The sequence below is a fragment of the Emydura macquarii genome, unplaced genomic scaffold (genome assembly GCF_026122565.2).
Source record: "Emydura macquarii macquarii isolate MOO-44397 ecotype Brisbane River unplaced genomic scaffold, CSIRO-AGI_Emac_v2 contig_1045, whole genome shotgun sequence".
Classification (NCBI taxonomy): domain Eukaryota; kingdom Metazoa; phylum Chordata; order Testudines; family Chelidae; genus Emydura; species Emydura macquarii.
The window spans coordinates 17,460,607-17,478,888 of NW_027131182.1; the positions used below are offsets into that span (position 1 = coordinate 17,460,607).

Consider the following 18,282-nt stretch of genomic DNA (forward strand, 5'->3'; position numbering starts at 1 on the left):
TATGCACATGTTTAACTTTATGCAGTTAGCAGTCCCACTGAAGTCAACAGGAATACTAACAGGGCATACAGTTAACCACAAGTTTTTGCAGGATCAGTGCCTTAGCCAGCATCATATTAACAGAGCAATCACATTAAAAGGGAAGTAAGATTGCTACTTCTGTTTGTAAAGATGAAAAGCAATCAAGATAAAGCTATGTTTCCCTAACGACAGCATCCCCAGAGGCTTTGGAGGGGGGGTGGAAGGGGTAAAATGCCTCCAAGGGTTCCCTGTCACATACAGTGTGACCATTACTACACACCCTAACTGTGGGGAAGCTCATGCCCTCCATTGTGTTCCACTGTCCCTTTTGGGTTGGCTAGAGACCATAAAGGCTGCAGTTGTGCTGGATGCTCATGGGACCTTCCCCACACTTGCACACCCATAGGTGAGCTGGGCAGAATGGGACACTCAATTAGAAACTGATCTTTTATATCCACAAATAATATCTTTGACTTTTCTTTTCTGGTGTTCTCAGGATATCCTTTGAAGACCAAGCAATTAAAGTGAGATTAGATTCAGTGCAACTGTTAACTGCCTTACTTAGCGAAGTGTGAAACAACAAAAAGAACTGGTGAAGCCATTACAATACCCATCATTTAATAATTAATATTCCACTGATATACACTTAATTTTTATAGAAATGCCTGATGTTAAGTTGGCAGTCATGAATTAAATGATCAGTTACTTGTTTTGGAGAAAGTATCAAATCAAATTTCAAAAGCAGGTTATCAGTTACCATGCTGTCAAAAAAAATCACTTTGTTCTTCTTTCATCTCACTCACAACATTCTTTTTCTATTATAATAGGGCGAGGCTGTGAATTACTTTCCAGGATAGATTAAAAGAGGCTATTTAATTTAATTGTGGATCTGGTCAGAAAAGTGTCTACTTTAGAAAGGCACCATTTGCTTCTTAATATTGAAATACATAAGAATATACAACAATTCAAAATGTGAATTAAAACTTAATGCAAATAAAGTCATTAGAGCAAGTGATATATCAAAAATGGACTAATAAGTAAAAATACTAAAAACATAACCTTTCTTTTTAGATTACTTGAAAAAAGACAGTTTAATAGCAATAATATAACATCTGTTTTCAATTTTTTCAATTTTTCAATTTTTTTTTTTCATTATTTCAGTTTAGCAGAAGTTTTATTCTTTATGGCACTGTTAACCTAATCCAGTAAAGTGCTGAAATTTTCCTATCTTCCAATGGGAATTGAGGACATGTAACATTTCCCAAGAGGCACTCTGTATCTTGCAAGATCAAGCAAATAGTGCCATATTGTAGGTGTGCATACAGGCAAAACAAAAAGACAAGGTGCCTACCCTCTGATGCCCACCCAGAACTTGTGATATAAATATTAGACTGAAGACATAATTACGGGACTACAGAAAAGGAAGATATGTATGGTCATGAGAAAGAGGAATGATTACAGACAAATGGAAACAGTATGATATTGTTAAGGATTATATAAATCAGGGCTTTACATTCATACTACATAGTTACTTCAGCAGGTATATTTTGTATGGAGATAATTATTTTACAAAACTACATACCTAGGAAGGCATATATAATGTGCAATAAGATGATCACTGATACAGCATCAGCCAGTTTTTTTTTTTAGTTTATTTTTCAAACCCCATTATAATAGTAATAATTATAATCGAACTACAGGAACAACTGACGAAGTGGTAATAGCACTGAAAAGCATCTGGAGGCTATAGTGGATCACAAATTGAATACGAGTCAATAATGTGATGTAAGTGTGACAAAGGCTAATATTCTGGGGTGTATTCATAGGAGTGTTATATGTAAGAGGAGGGAGGTAGTTATCACACTCTACTGGGCACTGGTGAGGCCTCAGCTGGCATACTGTTTCCAGTTCTGGACACCACACTTTAGGAAAGATGTGGACAAATTGGAGAGTACCAGAGGACAGTAACAAAAATGATAAAAGGTTTAGAAAACCTGACCTATGAGGAAAGTTTGGAAAAATTGGGCATATTTAGTTTTGAGAAAAGAAGACTGAAGGGGGAACTTGATGACAGTCTTCAAATACAGTAGAACCCCATTTATCCAAGCCTCTGTTATCCGGCTCCTCCATATTAACTGAACCATGGCTGACAGCTTGAGCCCTGCCTCTCGGGGCTGAAACTCTGCCCAGCCTCCGAATTATCTGAATTTTTGATTATCCTATCTGGTCCAGTCCCAATTAGATTGGATAAATGTGGTTCCACTATATGTTAAGGGCTGTTATAAAGAGGGCAATGACCAACTGGTCTCCAAGTCCACTGAAGGTAAAACAAGAAGTAACAGGTTTAATCTGGAGCAAGGAAGATTTAGATTAGATATTAGGATGATCTTTCAAATATAAGGGTAGTTAAGTACTGGACTAGGTTTTCAAGGGAGGTTGTGGAATCCACATCACTGGAGGTTTTTAAGAACAGGTTAGGCAAATACGTAAGGGATGGCCCAGGTTTACTTGGTCCTCCCTCAGCACATGGAGCTGGCCTTTTTATAACTTCTTGAGGTCTTTTACAGCCCTATATTTCTTTGATTCTATACAGGTAATAACTTATTAAGAAGAAAAAATTATTCTGTAATGCTAGCCTCATTTTGTACATATCTTCCTGAAAAATGTTTGTAAAGTTAATTAGCTGTTTAAGCAGTCTGCGAGAACAAAGAGTGAACCCCCCAAAAAATGTACTTATCACAGGGTGCTAATATCTTTACATTATTGTTTTACTAATGAAGCTAAATATATGTACAGGTTTCTAACTATTGCGTTACCAAGAATATCTGATGGCTTGATGACATAATTTTATCTACTAATCAAAACTGGTCACTTAAATGCACATTCCCACATAATTTTCTCTTAAATGGTTTTATCTGGAAAACCATTCAATTTATTTTATGGTGCACATTCCAACCTCTAATCTCTTTCTGTCATGTTGCCACTTACTGTTTGTAAAAATAGAAAACAAAAGGTTGTAGCATAAACCACCAGGAAATTGAAAGCTGAAGTCAAAGCTCTGTCCTAAACTCATAATTTGTTCTGGTCTTTCAGTTGTTTTCTAATAGAGTTTTCAGGTTAATGCATATAGACTGGCTTTATAAATATTTATTGCAGGTGAGACTTTCTTGTAAATTTATGTTTAAGGTTCTTAGAGTGAAATTTCAAAACTGTTCAGCATTGACCTTTGTTTCCACTAAAGTCAATGGGAGTTTTACTGTTCACTTCAGTGGGAACAGAGTTAGGCCAGCACTGAGTGCTTTTGAAAATTCTGCCCCATTGTGTGACATAAAATTGTTATTATTTTATGGGATATGGTGGATTAATTATTTGTTAATGTTTGTAAAGTTCTTTGTACATGAAAAGCATTAATACTATTTGGCATGGTATGCTGAGGATACGGCTGCAGCTTTAGTTTTGAACTTCAGCTGAAAATTCAAATTCTTATGAGATTACCCACCATTCTGAGTGATAACATTACCTCAGCTTTCTGACATTTAAACATCATTCCTAGAAATGTCACTACTGGTACTAGAAAGACAAGGTGAGTGAGGTAGTATCTTTTATTGGACCAACTTCTGTTGGTGAGAGAGAGAAGTTTTTGAGCTCTTCAAGGACTAGTGAGAATGATTTTTAGAAATGGTTCTTATAGTTGTGTAGGAAATAACACATCTAAAAAAATGTATGTAATACTTGGCTCATTACTAAAGATAGCTAATTTTACACATAATATTTCACCTATTTCTATGTTGGATGGAAATTCATTTTAATTTGCAAGACTACTTTGATTTGAAGGTAAACCATATTTTGCTCACATTCACACCCATGCAATCCTTTTGACACATTAAATGAATGAGGGGAGAATTTGGCTCAAGTGGTATAAATTCTTAAATCAATGTTCATTTTATACACAATAAATACTGGGTGATATTTTCTAGAAACAAATGAATCACATCAATCAAGCAAACATGAAGAAAATCAGTGTGGTGAATCTTGATAAACTTTTAGATGACTTCTCACAAATAGAAAAGGTAGGTGACAAAAGTAAATTAAGCTGAAATGACTTTTTGTTAACAATTTCAGTGAAATCTTTTTAACTGCTTTTTTTTAGTGAAATTTTCTTCTATGTGGCATCTGCAGTCATACTTGTGGCATGCGCCCTCTAGTGCCACAGGACTTCAAAAATCTGCTTCAAAGCAGTGCCTGTTTGAGTCACACACAGTTCTCTCACATCACTGAATGTGTTTGGAGCCAACGCTATAAAAAGGCTGTACTGTACTACCCCAGTTACCTCAGTTGCCACTTTTCCCTAGTGCGGCATCTTCTTGGTGCTCACAGCAATTTGAGAGACGGTGCTTATCCAAAACGCTTCTAATTTTTATTGTTAATTTCTGTTGTAGTTAGCTGGCAAGTGTTTGTGTCATCATGCACTTAATTTTTGTCTAGGACAGGATCATTGGATCTTTTTGTCATGGATGATGAGGCTTCCAAAGATTCAGATAAAGATCATTTTAAGCATTAAGCTCTTCTGTTTCAGGAAGCAGACAAATATTTTTGTTATTTTTTCTGCCAGGTGAATCCTCATTCAACACAGTGTGTTGTATCTTCATACCTCCAGCCCACACAAACAGGCAGTAAAGGTTTTGACCCAGATCCACAAGTGAATTTAGGCTTCTAACTTCCATTGAACAGCCTAAATACCTGTGACTGGACTGGACTGCTGTGCTTTTCTTCTAAAGGAAAGCCTTACAAACATAATCCCGAGTCTGATAATGAGCTGGACATCTGCCCTGCATAGCAATAGAGTGGGCTACCTTCAGCTTCAAAGCCCAGCAAGTCAAGGATAGTGCTGGCAACAAAACTTCAGAACCAGATACATCAGGGCCATAGGCGCAGGGCAAGTTTTCTAAAGATATTTGCAAATCCCACTCATAGCCTTTCTACATCTTCAGGTGCCTAAATACCTTTAAAATTCTGGCCCATAGTGCTTTATTCATCAATGAGCATCAAGGCCTCACTGGCACAGAGAACTTCTCAGAGAAGCAAGCCTTCGGGTGCAAAAACGTTATCAGTACTGAGGCCAATTTGGCTTCTAGAGAATATATCAATGACCCTAACCAGCATCAGCTGGTGATATTAAGGAAGCACTTTCTGGTGTGTTGGTGCTAGGCTCCTTTTTATAACATTCAGTAGAAAAACCTGGGATTTAGATAGGAAATTCAGAACAAAAGGATTTAATTTAGCATTAACTTAAAGATATTTCAACATTTTTTAACAGAAAATATCAGCAATTAATGGAAAGAATAGCCTTCTGGATCTTCAGCTGGAAAAATGTAATAGGTTATTAACATTAAGCCAATCAAAGGAAGACTCAGTAAAAGAGGGTAAGTGTCATTTTAATGTTTAAAAAACAGTTGATTCCCTTCTTGTATTTGACAATTCAAAAAATAATTCTTTTCTCTTCTGTCATAAAATGTAGAAGAATAACTTAGTAAGGAACATAAGGTATCCTATAAACAAAACACTTTTCTATAAGCCTTTGGATCCAATCCTGTTAGATGTCCTATTTAAATCCATGGTAGATGAGAATGTTTATTAGCTCATAGCAGACTCAACATCTTGTAGTAAAGGCAAGAAATAAAATCCATGTGTTAAAATATGTTTGCTTCTTGTTATAAAAAACTAGCAAATCTCATAACATTACTTCATTCTTGTGACAATTTCTAGATAGTTATATATATGAGCTGACACAAAATATATTCATTCTCATAACACAGAATAAGACTGTTAGAAACATATCCATTGTTATAAAGACATAATATAAAAACTGATGGTGCTTAAACTTGGGTCAAAATCTTGGGTAATACAAAACATAACTTTTTTTTGCTGGAAACAATTAATGTAAGACATGGGTAACATTCAGTCACAAAATTAATAAATATGGTATATAGATAACAAAATTAAAAATAATTATTCTCCAATAAATTGGAACATTCATTAATCTGAGTAGATTTTGCATAATGTGCATGATTCTGTAGTCTCTATGTAAACAAAACTTCCCTTTTGTATTTTCTTTTCCTTTGTTTTCTTCCTCTTTTTGAGTGTCCTTTCTTGCGTGCTTTTTTCTTTCTAATTTCTTTCCCCCATTTCTTGACTTTTGCCTCCTTCTCGCTTAGTCTCACCCTTATTTCCTTCTTTCTTCTTTTCATGGAACTTCTCTTCTATGTTCTTTGTATTTTCCCCACTAGCTTTCTTTTCCTCTTATCTATCTCTTTTCCCCAAAAATGAATACTTCGCATCTTTATTCTCCCAGGAACACACAGAACCCCAGTGAGGCCAAGGGCATCTTTAAATCACCTCAAGGAGTGACAGAGACTCACTGGTGGAAGTTAATTGTGCCTTCTGGGGACTACTCTTTTTGAAAAGTAAATTTGCAGCAATTCATAAGAGATTTTGATATGCAGTGATATATTTTAATGTTTCAAATAGGTTATTATTAACATATATCACATTCAACTCTTATATATGGCTGCAGATTTACTTATCACAAAGTCAGTTCCCATGAAAGGACTATGAACTCTAATGGCTATTAAAACAGTGCAGCTGTCTTGTCACTCAGCTGACTGAGATATTCTTTTGACTTTAGTTCTTTTCAAGTGTTGCTGCAAAAAATATCTAAACCATTTTTCACCTGTCTTGGACACAGAAACATTTATTTTTGGCCACAGACAGGTGAATTTCTTGACAGGGTCTTGGGGACTTACTGTATAAATGTTTATATTCATAGTTAACATAACTTTACAGTTACACAGTGAACATTTTTTCCAGGAATCTTCTATTTCATTATATCACTGTAGTGGTGCTGAAAGAGATCACATTCATTGTTGAGCAGCCCTCAGATATTCTATAGTTACCATGAGCCAGGTAGAAGAGGGGTCTAGTGCCAAAGGTCCTGTCTAATGAAGGTCCTTCCTCTGTCACTGTCAAGATTTTATCTTGGGACAATGGCATTTCCTGTTCCAGCAATCTCAGTTGATGTGGTGGGGCATAGGCTCATGTGCAAGCCCTTAAGCAGATTTCAGTGGGAGAAGAGTTAGGCCAAAGCTGAATACTTTTGAAAATCCTTCCCGTATCGTATATCCACCTTATTGCCCAATTAATATTATCATTGTAATGTCAGTATTCCCTAAATTTTGCATAAGGGATATAAATGTAGTGTTAATTCCTTACAAATGGCAATTCTAAAAACATTCGTAGCAATTACTTCAAGTGCTGCGTAATGGAGAATGCATTCAATTAAAGCCAAATAATGAAGTGGTGTTTAACAAGGTGTTCTGTAGGTAGAAATTGTAGGTGCCCTACAAACAGTTGGTGCATCCCATCCCATAGGCAGCTGCATTTCAGTGGCGGGAGAGCTGCCTTCCCTATCATACTTGTGTCTTTTAATAAAGAAGTTGTCAAATACATGAAGAGGAATTAAAGAACAAATAAGGATTAAAATAATTAATTATTTTATTTTTGCATTTCTATTCAGGACACTTTTATTTTAATTTCTTTTCAGACTCTTATTTAAAAAAAGAATCCCCCCTTCTTTTGATTAGTATCAGCCAACCTCGTGAGGCCTTATTTGTAACTTGGTGGCATTTCTCTCTTTTTCTGTTGGTGTTTGAGGGTTTGGATATAACTTGATAATTTTGGAATACCAAATCTGAACAATTCAAAAATTCCAGCGAATGCTGTAGACAACAATAGACAAGAGTTTTAGCAGTAGAGATAGTCAGGAAAGGTCAGATTTTGGTAATATTAAAGAAGTGGTGACAGAATTTGGCAAGAGACTGGATATGGAGGAAGAAATAAAGAGAAGAGTGGAAGATTACACCAAGCTTTCAAACCTGAAAGATTAGAAAGGTGATGGAATTGCCAATAATAACAGAGGCAAAGGAGATGGATCTAGTAGAAAGATAATTTCAGATCAGGAAAAGTTTGAAAAGGTGGTGGGATGTTCAAAAGGAGATTTTCAGAGACTTTTGGTGATATGAGAGTGGAGGGGGGAAGCTGTCAAGGGTATAGACAACAGATGTTAACTGCTCCTCTGACAAGTAGTGACACAGCAAACGTTGAGCACAGTCTTGCTTTTTCTTTATGTAGGCAGAACTCCCAATTGGCCCACAGTTAATTATCAGGGATTTTTTAATCAATCACACAGGTATAACCATATGGGAATTTTGTCAAGATAAATCACATTAAGACGTGATTCTTGGGATTGTGGCTCCTTGATCATAAGTGACACACTCAGATTAGGCAGAGCAGCAAGTGTTGGTTCAGTCTGCAGCTAGTTTCTTTTCCCCGCTTAATGGGGTATACTGACTGGGTTCCCTCACTTGTGAAAATCACCAAGGATTCAAAAATGAAAGGAAGACAAGAGCCATCCATCAGTGTTGGAAAAAATATTAAAATCTAATAAAAATTTCAGTAAAATGTATACAGCAAAGGTTTCCAAATTGTGCTTGAACCTAAAAGATAGTATATGAGCAACTAATTTCCATCATTCTGAGTGAAGAGTGAATTTATGGCAGAACTACTCACTGGAAATGGAGGTAGGATTATAGATGTGGAGGCTCTCCTTCCATGGGTCATATTTTAATCATAAAACATTGAGATGCAGTATGTAATCTATGAATTAACATTATTTCTGAAAATAAATCTGTAGGACACCCAAATAAAACACAATTTAAGGGACTGGGATTGGAAGTAACTAAAGAAGAATTACAGTGAATCATTTTTTGATTCCTGAATAAGTAGGGCAATTGTGTTCTGTAAATTATAGGTGGATCTGACAGTGCTGTCTGTAGTTAAAGTCACCTGACACTAATCATTGGCGGCCCTGTTTTTAGTTACTCTGCCAAATGAACTGTGTGCATTTCCAGGAAGTGCATCTGCCTCAAGTTAAATTTTTTTAGAAATTTTCGGCAAAAATGGTTGAGCTGTTTCTCCAAATAAGGGGAGGAGAAATACATTGTTTTAGACATGTTAAAAATATTCTTACAACCATCTTTGGTGAGACACTTTAGTGTCTCCATGTTTTGAATCATGCACTTGAAATTTGGCATGGGGGTTCCTTCAGCATCCGAGATGTGCCTTTTGTCATCTCTTTGAAAATATCCCAAATTATGAGCCTCTGAAAATCTCTGTTCACAAAAGAGACAAATCTCAGCAGGGACTTTGAAGTTTGACAGGTCATTTTTCTGAAAATTCCAGAGAGCACATTGCAGTCTGATGTTGCAGGGGCTGAGAAGGATTTTTCCTGCAATTACTGCTTCTGGGGATGCTGTGGCAGTGGGCACGGGAAGTGAAAGCAAGGAGATTGACTGTCTCTCCTGTGCTCTCGATGCTCCCCCTTCTGGCAGCCAAGCAGTGTGGACGAGGAGGATGAGGTAGCCTCCTGAAATGCAAGGGCTGGGAAAACAGAGGGGTAATAGAGGGATTAGATTGCGCCGATGAGCCTGGGGGAAGATTGGGAGAGGAAGCAGAGGAATTTAATCCAGCTCCCTTGTGTACATGCATTATGTTACAGTCTTTGATTTCTTGATCACATACTATTTTTTCCACACAATCCCTACTTCATTCAGTGCAGAGGATGGAATGTGCTCTGGGGATGTATAGGATTGTACAGTGAATGAGGCTTTGTTCTGTTGGACCCCTGCCTCATTTGTTGCAGAAGTTGGAAGGTATTCAGCAAATTAGACAGAGGATTACAGGAAAAGGAAGGATGGTCCCAGGCACATGCACCCTTTATTCTAGCATTTCCTGATTTCTGAGTGCTTGACTTTGCAAGCTTAATAGTCTTTTAATGTAGTTTTCTGTGTGTAGTTTCTAAACAGGATGACTTTACAAAGAGGCAAGTGCACAATATCTAATGAAGATTTTATATTTTAATATATTACAGGAGGTCCAGCCTGTGTTCACATGTTAATATTGCAAATGTTTGAAACAGGAAAATAACTTTTTGCTTATAAATAAATTACTGGTTCTTAAATTATTTACCAGTAAGAAATGGCCTGTTTCCCAAACAAATACACAATTGTATTTTTATAGAGGTTTTATTTAAGATACTGTGATGGAATATAAAAATCCTGCACTAGCATGGAAGTGGTGAAGTAGCTGCTTTGGGCTGGAATGACCCCACCCCATCACACCTGCAATCATGCCAAACCTGGGGGGAGAGTTATAAAGAGGGGATTCTATTCATATGGGGGCAGCCATGGGATGAGAACAGACTGCTGAGCTTCTCCAGGCCAGAAGAAGTGCCTGACAGCCTGCAGAGCCCCTGCCCTCACAGAAGGAGGCTGCAGAACCTCTCAACTGAAGGGGGAAAGAACTGGGGCTTGCACTGGCGCCCAGTGGACTCTAAAGTGGACATTGATATTCCAGTGACCCCTCTGAAGTAAGAGAGGCCCATATGCTGGAGGGAGCTGCTTTGCCTTTCTTTTGTTTAACTCCTTTTGCTGACTACAGGCTGTTTGGTGGCATCACTGGGGACACAGAGAAGGGATGAGACAGTGCAAGGTCCTAGGCGGAAGGTGACTGCTGATCCACTGAAAGATGCCCTAAAGCACCAGTTGCGGTGGGGGGTGGAGTAATTGACTCACATGTGTGCACTCCCCACATAGCCTAAAGGAGATGCCCTACCACTGAAAGGCTCATGAGAGATGGAAGATTGGAACAAATACAGAGCCGCACACTTTCAATTTCTCCAACTGTAGGTTGGAGTATGAAACATGTTAATGTATGAGATACAAAAGCGGAGGGGGGAAGAGATTGGACAATAAAAAACAAAAAAAACCCTATGTCTATTTAGGAGCTATGTCTCAATTAATCCTCCTTAACCTTCTACTTAATCTCCCAATTTAAATTCAATTCATAAGAGCAAAGGGAAGAATATCAGAAACGACATAACCATTAAAATAATATACTTTAGGTAAAATAAATTTGATGAAATTAGAAGATGCACTTGGCCTTCATCTGTTGGTACTGCCAATAAAATGTGAGATTTAGAACACATAAAAACTGTATAAATAATTAAGGTGCTGGTTCCTGTAGTCCTGTAATCTTCAGAATCAAGAATCCCACCAGCGTCATTATTAAATGAATGTTAAGGTTGCAGAGTCAAACACTCAAAAGTTAGCGAATGACAAAATTAGAATAAACGAATCATAGAAGTGTAGGATTGGAAGGGACCTCAGAAGATTCTAATCTAGTCCCCTGCACTCAAGGCAGGATTAAATAGTAACTAGACCATTTCTAGCAGGTGTTTGTCTAACCTACTTTTAAAAACCTCCAATGACAGAATTTCCACAGCCTCCCTAGGCAATTTATTCGTGCTTAACTACGCTGACAGTTAGGAAGTTTTTCCTACTGCCCAACCTAAACCTCCTTGTTGCAATTTAAGCCCACTGCTTCTTGTCCTATTTTCAGATGTTAACATGAACCAATGTTCTCCCTCCTCCTTGTAACAACCTTTTATGTACTTGAAAACTGTTATCATGTCCCCCTTCAATTTTCTCTTCTCCAGACTAAACAAAACCCATTTTTTTCAATCTCTCCTCATAGACCATGTTTTCTAGACTTTTAATCATTTTTGTTGCTCTCCTCTGGACTTTCTCCACTTGGTCCACGTTTCCTGAAACGTGGCGCCCAGAACTGGACACAATACTCCAGATAAGGTCTTATCAACATGGAGTAGAGTAGAACCTGTGCAATCTTAACTTGACTCCTTTGTGCATATTTATTATGATAGTCTTTGATTACACCTTCACGTATTATTTCTTCCATTGGATCCCTGCCTCATTCAGTGGTCTGGAAATGAATCTTAAATGTGCTGTCTACCTTGTTTGTTGCAGAATTGGAAGATGTGTAGTGAATGAGGCTGGGGACTGCAGGAAGAGGAAGAATAGTCTTGTTTACATAGTTGACTGCCATTCTGGAAAACTGGATTCTATCCCTGCCTCTGCCACAGAGTTCATATGTCATGCAAGTCAAATCACTCAATCCAAAGTTTTAACAGATGGCTACAGCTGTTCCTCATTTTATGTGTGCCCAACCTGAGACACCTCTGGTCTGATTTTCAAAATTGCTGAGTGCTCAGGACTACAAATTAAGTCTGTAAATTGAAGGCTACAGTTGAACGATATTCTGAACATATAAAGAGTTATAAAATACTTAGATCTCTAAAAAATGAGGACAAAGGCATCTCAAAGTGGGCACCAAAAATTACTGGACACTTCTGACATTAATATCTCTGTGCCTCAGTTCCCCATCTGCAAAATGGGAATAATAATATTTTACCTCACAGAGTCATTGTGAATATAAATTCAATAATGTTTGTGAAACATGCAAATGCTACAATAGTGAGTTCCATAGAAAAGCCTATGAGAAATTTAGTAATTCTATATTCATATTAGAGCTTGAATGTCATATTAGAGCTTGAATGGTGTGCAGTAAATACAGAATGGGACCACAAACTGAATGATGAGAAAACGAAATATTGAATAGCTGCTCAGTCAGTGAGCAATATCCATCCTGTGCACTGAATGAAGAGGGACCATTGTGGAAAAAACAATATGTGAAGATGTATCATAAGGCATATGCACAGGGGAGCCAAATTAAGGTTTTCAGGGCTACCTTAATTTTGTCATTGCCTAACATTTGGGTGCTTAACTTTGCAACCTTAACATTCTTTTAATATAGTATTTTTGTATTTCATTTCTTAGGTTTTTAAAAAAACAAACAGATAAAACAGAAATTCTATCATGTAGCATCATATTGACACCCACATGGTTTGTGAGCAGGCTTGGAACCTTTAGATCTTCACAAATCTCTGCTGCTTGATCTAACACAGTAACTGATAAAAGCAGTAAGTTGTCATTGTTTATGTGGGCCGGGCCCTAATTAGATAATGTACACGTTTGCCAGTGGGTTTCACAGCTCTTTGTTGACAGCAGAGGAATGCTGAGATTTAAGAATCCTTGTTCTGTTCCAGAGTTTGAGGGGAACAGAGTTATAAACTCTTCAGTCTTGGCCCTTCCATTCTGTTTTTGTTCTAGTCCCTATCCTTCTCCCCAAGTCCCACTCCACATTGGCTCCTCATCCAAGTCTCATTCTCCCCTCTTGATTCTGTGTCCCAGTCCCCACATTTAGGCTCCCTGCTGCTTTTTGGCTCCTAGTTGCAGCTCCTCCCTGGTTATTCATCTCAGACCCCCCCTCCACCTACCCCTGACGTAGGATCGGCAACCCTCCAGGATTGTTATGGAGTCTTCAGGAATGAAAGATTAATCTTCATTTCAAGGTTGTCATGCGATGAAACCTCTGGGAATACATCCAACCAAAATTGGCAACTCTACCCTGCTGGAGTCTCCACCATGGCCCCTTGTCCCAGTTCCCTCCTCCTCTGCATTCCAGTCCTTGGAATCATAGAATATTAGAGTTGGAAGGGACCCCAGGAGGTCATCAAGTCCAACCCCCTGCTCAAAGCAGGACCAATCCCAACTAAATCATCCCAGCCAGCCTTTTCCTCCTCCTCCTTGCTACTTAGGCTCCAGCAGCAAGAACACAGGACAGACAACCATCCTACTTTCAATTCCTGTGCTTGATGCCACAACAACCCCTGGCTGCCATCCAGAGCAATTGCAAGGAAATTTCTGTTCACCCCCAGAACCATGGTTTGGATTACACTCTGTGCAAACAGAATCTTCAGAGAATTTTGCTGCCAAACTCTAAAAGATCTCTACTGAACATTTGCAAACTGAGATTTTCAGGGGCTCAAAACTTGGCCAAGTTCAGGGAGATTTTCACATGGCAATGGCAAAAGGCACATCCTTGGCACAAGAATGACTCCCACTCCCTGGCCAAATTTTAAGTCTGTTCTAAAGTACAGATATGCTATAGCATCTCAACAAAAGAGTTGTAAGAATTTTTGAACATGGTAGAAAACAATGTATTTTTCCCTGATCTTGTTCTGAGAAATGGCTGAACTATTTTTGCTGAAGGTTTCAATTTAAAAAAAAAAAAAAGAAAGAAAGAAAGAAAGAAAGAAAGAGAAAATCACACTGAGGCAGACACCCAGCATGGAAACTTTCTATTCAAATGCTTAAAGTTTGGCAAAGCTTTAAGCAACTGAAAACAGGTTTGTTCTTATAATGGACAGTGTCAGCAACCTGAACTGGAAATGTTGCTGCCTGTACTGCTTATAATAGGTGTAATGTGGCTTTGTATATCTGGAAAAGCCTATAACTGAACATTGAAATAGTTGTAAGATTGTCTTTTTCCTTGATGTATTGTTTCAAAAGACCACTCACTAATATATAAGTTATTTATTATTATTTTCAGCACTTAGAATGGAATTCTAAAATGAAAATAATGAAGAAACTATTGAAAAATAATATAGTTATATTTCTTTTTCTTTCTTTAGAATATGCCACTCTCCAGAATGTGATAAAGGGTCTAAGACAAACCATTGAAAATCAGTGTAACTTGAGAGGTAAAAAACCAACCAAACAAAATCCTGTAAAGTATATTGCATTATATTTTAGAACAAATATGCATCTACTGCATAAACAAGGAGATTCCTAATTCACATTTAACTCTTTTGTTAGCAGGGGGGGGGGACGTTCAGTATCTAACTGCCAATCAGAAAATACAACAAAATTAAATTTAAAAAGCAACAAGCATGATATATCCTATCATTTTATACGTGCCTAAGCTTAAGTGTGTGATACACAACAAAGGTATTTTCCTGTAGTCCTACACATGCAAAATTTGCGTTATCTTCAATGGGAGTTTTGCCTGAAAGAGGATTTATATCTTGCATTTTTTGTTTGTTTTTTATTTCTTAGCAGCACAAGAAATCATGCAAGAAATCAAGTTAGTATAAATCATGTTTTAAAGTACTGTGCGATCCAGCAAAGCACTTAATCATGTGCATTAGTGCTTTTCTGGATCAAGGAAGCCTTAGTCTGATAACATTCTTAAAATGCAGCTACTATCGAAAAATTCTTATTTTGAAATAAAATGATAAATTTATTTGTAATGTTTATTCTTATTTTTGATACACATAATTAGAAGCAGATTTTTATTCTCATAAGGATGTTGATTTCTGTGAAATCTCTGCTTCATCTGAATTGTCACTTGTCCATGATTTTACTACAACTTAAAAATGAAGTCAAAACTCCTTATTCATAGAAAATGAAAGTCACCCTGTGCAAAGGGCCAGCACAAGCTCTATCTGCTAGTTAAGCTACTTAACTAGTGCTGTTTTAGCTTGTGAATTTAAGCGGTAGTTAGGGCCATGTGCTGGCCTTCTGCTGGGAGGTGAATTTTCCCTAGAATGAATGCCATCTCTCTTATACTTATTAGTTTCACATTAATAACAGCATGGTATCCAGTGTCATGGTGTCAGGAGTGGCTCACAGCTGTGAGTGCCAATCTCAAGTCAGTCTGTCAGAAAACAGGGCAGACCCCCCAAACTGGTGATATATTCTATTATTAGACTTCAGCAAACCAGTAACAAGTGTAAAGTCTTGGATCACTAAATTAGTCTTACCATGGAGCCACACAGTCCCCCTTACACTCTCCAGCGCCTACTTTACCTCTCAGGCAAACTGGACTAAGAGATGAAAGTCTATTAAAACCAAAAATCACATCACATTAGGTTACTCCCAGCCCCAAAGGGCCAATCACTTATCCAAGGTCAATGGATACTCATGATCTCACATCAAAGACAACGTTGACAGCCAATTTCTCTAGTAAACTAACTAAAGATTTATTAGCTAAGAAAAAGAAATGAGAGTTACTGAGAGATTAAAGCAGGTAAAATACATTATAGGTGAATCAGAGTTTGTAGTCCAAATGAGAACAGAGATGTAGTGTCTGCTAGTTTTCCATAAATCCCTCAGGATTACTCATATTGGACTTGAGAACCTCTGTCCAATCGTTCAGGATTCCCCTGTCAGAATCCATCAGTCCAGAGATACTGGATTGCTCTCAAGGTTGCTTCTTATAGCTGTTTTCCTCGGAAAGCAGTCTTAAAAAATGTGTTCCCATCACAGCAGAAGCTTTCCCTTTGTTGACTAAATGCAGACAAAGTTTGTGAATTTTCCATTATTGAACACAATCACCCATGCTTTGAAGCTAATGTGCTTTTTCATATACAGTTCCATGGCTCTGATCCCATTTGATGGGCAATCCAATTACAAATACATAGATAATGCGTATCCAGACAATCTTTCATTATTTTTCATGAAGTTTTATGCATTAAGTAAATTCTTATCCTAATACCAATGCACCTTTGATCTAGGATTATCTAATTACATACATATATGTAACTGGATGAAATGTGATAGCAGACAACACAATACAGATAGGTAAAGACAATGCCATTAACATTCCTTAGTTTTCATGAATTTAGAACAAATGCAATTACTGGGGCATATGCCATGTAAATGTAATGTGATAACATTCCCCTTTGTTCTGTTCTAACAAGTGAATTGGTTCATGCATACCAGTACACTTAACATTTCTTTGAAATTCACACATGTGAAATGGCCTATTGCTCCAAACTGAGCTGTCCTGTCAGCGTAACATCCAGGTCTAATCAGCTCAGCTTGTATTTTGTCAGTTTGCCCAATATTTTGCATTTATGGGTTTAAACTTTTTTATTTCTAATTATCTGCTACTGGCTTATAACCCATCTATTCTATGTGAGCACATTTGAATTGTTCAATACGGGTTTTAATTTTTTAGTGATATTGACAGTCTTAGGGACACTTCCTCCATACTTTGTTCTCCTTTTGTCTACTTTAAGCCCTCTCCCCATATTTACTCTACAACTTTATCTCTAGAGAATTGATATCATCTGTCTTGCTCATTCCAAATACCCCTAGTTTCTCATAATGCTGACAAAATATCACAGCCCTCCATGAAAACACTGGTAGAATGTATATCATGTAAAATGACTCTCTGAGGAAGTACTTCTGCTGTTCTTTCAGAAATGGTGATTTCTTTTGCCCATTTTAGAAATCCTCCTTGTGCCGTTTTAACTAAGTCATCCTGTCTAATTCATTTACTGGACAGCATCAATCCTTAAGAATAGAATGCAGTGAGAGAAAATTGTCCAAATTTGAATTTTTTCCAGTCATACATTAATGTCACAAACATTGCTACATGTGCATATGTTCAGTTTCTTATTTTCTTTCGGTGTACAATTTGTAGGATAAGATTTTTTTAAAAGACTCCACTCTTTTCAAATGACCTTGCAGTCTCAGGCTGAGTCTCTGGTCTCCACTTTGATGATAACGTTGATTTGTTTCTAGTATCAACTGTTAGCAACAAAAATGTCTACATGTATGAGACTAAAAGCTAGAGAAATATATTATCAGATGATTCAGATCTAACAGCCCCTACGTTCTAAAAGAATCATGACAATCCCAATCAAATACATTTGTGGATTTTTGAGTACATAGCTCCTAATGCAGCTTTTGAGGTTGATGAAATCTAAGCAAAATAGATCAAAATATACAACAAGCTAAAACTCTGCTCAACGCACACCAACGAATAACAAAGGATCAAATCCTGCAAGACATTGAGCCATCTAACTTCCATGGGAGCTAGACGTTTAAACATCTTTGAGGAGCTGGGCCTCTGAGTGCCTCCTGTCAGGTACTGAGCAACCTCAACTCACATTAGCCTCTATGGGAGCTATGAGCATTTAGCATGTTGAAGGGGTGCTCTGCACCTCGCAGAATTGGCCCTGTTCCTCCATAATTCTATTGAAATCAATGGGAATTTTGTGTGGGAAACAGCAGTAGGACTGATGGCTTAAAGGGCTTTCATTACCCAAGTGAAAGTGATTCAGCTCCTCTTATTGAAGATTCACTGTCCCATTTACTGTCTGTCTGGGAGATAGGCTGACCTTCTTTTTAACAAATGAGCCAAGACTCTAAAGGATTGATTCTCATGTATTCTGAAGCCACTGTACATGACTCCAGTGGTGTAAAGGACCTTAAAGGGGGTGTATGTATAATTTACTTCCACTTTAAGGCCCCTTTACACCGCCAGAGTGGTGTAAAGTGGCATTTGTATCAATGAGAATCCGCCTTAAATCAGAATCAAATATCTTCTGTGAGTAATTGACAAAGCTATGCTCTCAAGGCCTCTGCGGCTATCACT

The 18,282-nt window shown here is 37.6% G+C and overlaps 1 protein-coding gene across 1 annotated transcript in view; it reads left to right on the top strand.

Annotated features, from left to right (window-relative positions):
- The first annotated feature begins 4,004 nt into the window (after positions 1–4,004).
- Positions 4,005–18,282, top strand: part of CCDC152 (coiled-coil domain containing 152) — a 29,084-nt gene continuing 14,806 nt past the window's right edge. The window contains exons 1-3 of the mRNA XM_067545355.1: positions 4,005–4,091; positions 5,339–5,444; positions 14,528–14,596. Coding sequence (XP_067401456.1) covers positions 4,005–4,091; positions 5,339–5,444; positions 14,528–14,596 — 262 coding nt within the window. The remainder of the gene's footprint in view (positions 4,092–5,338; positions 5,445–14,527; positions 14,597–18,282) is intronic.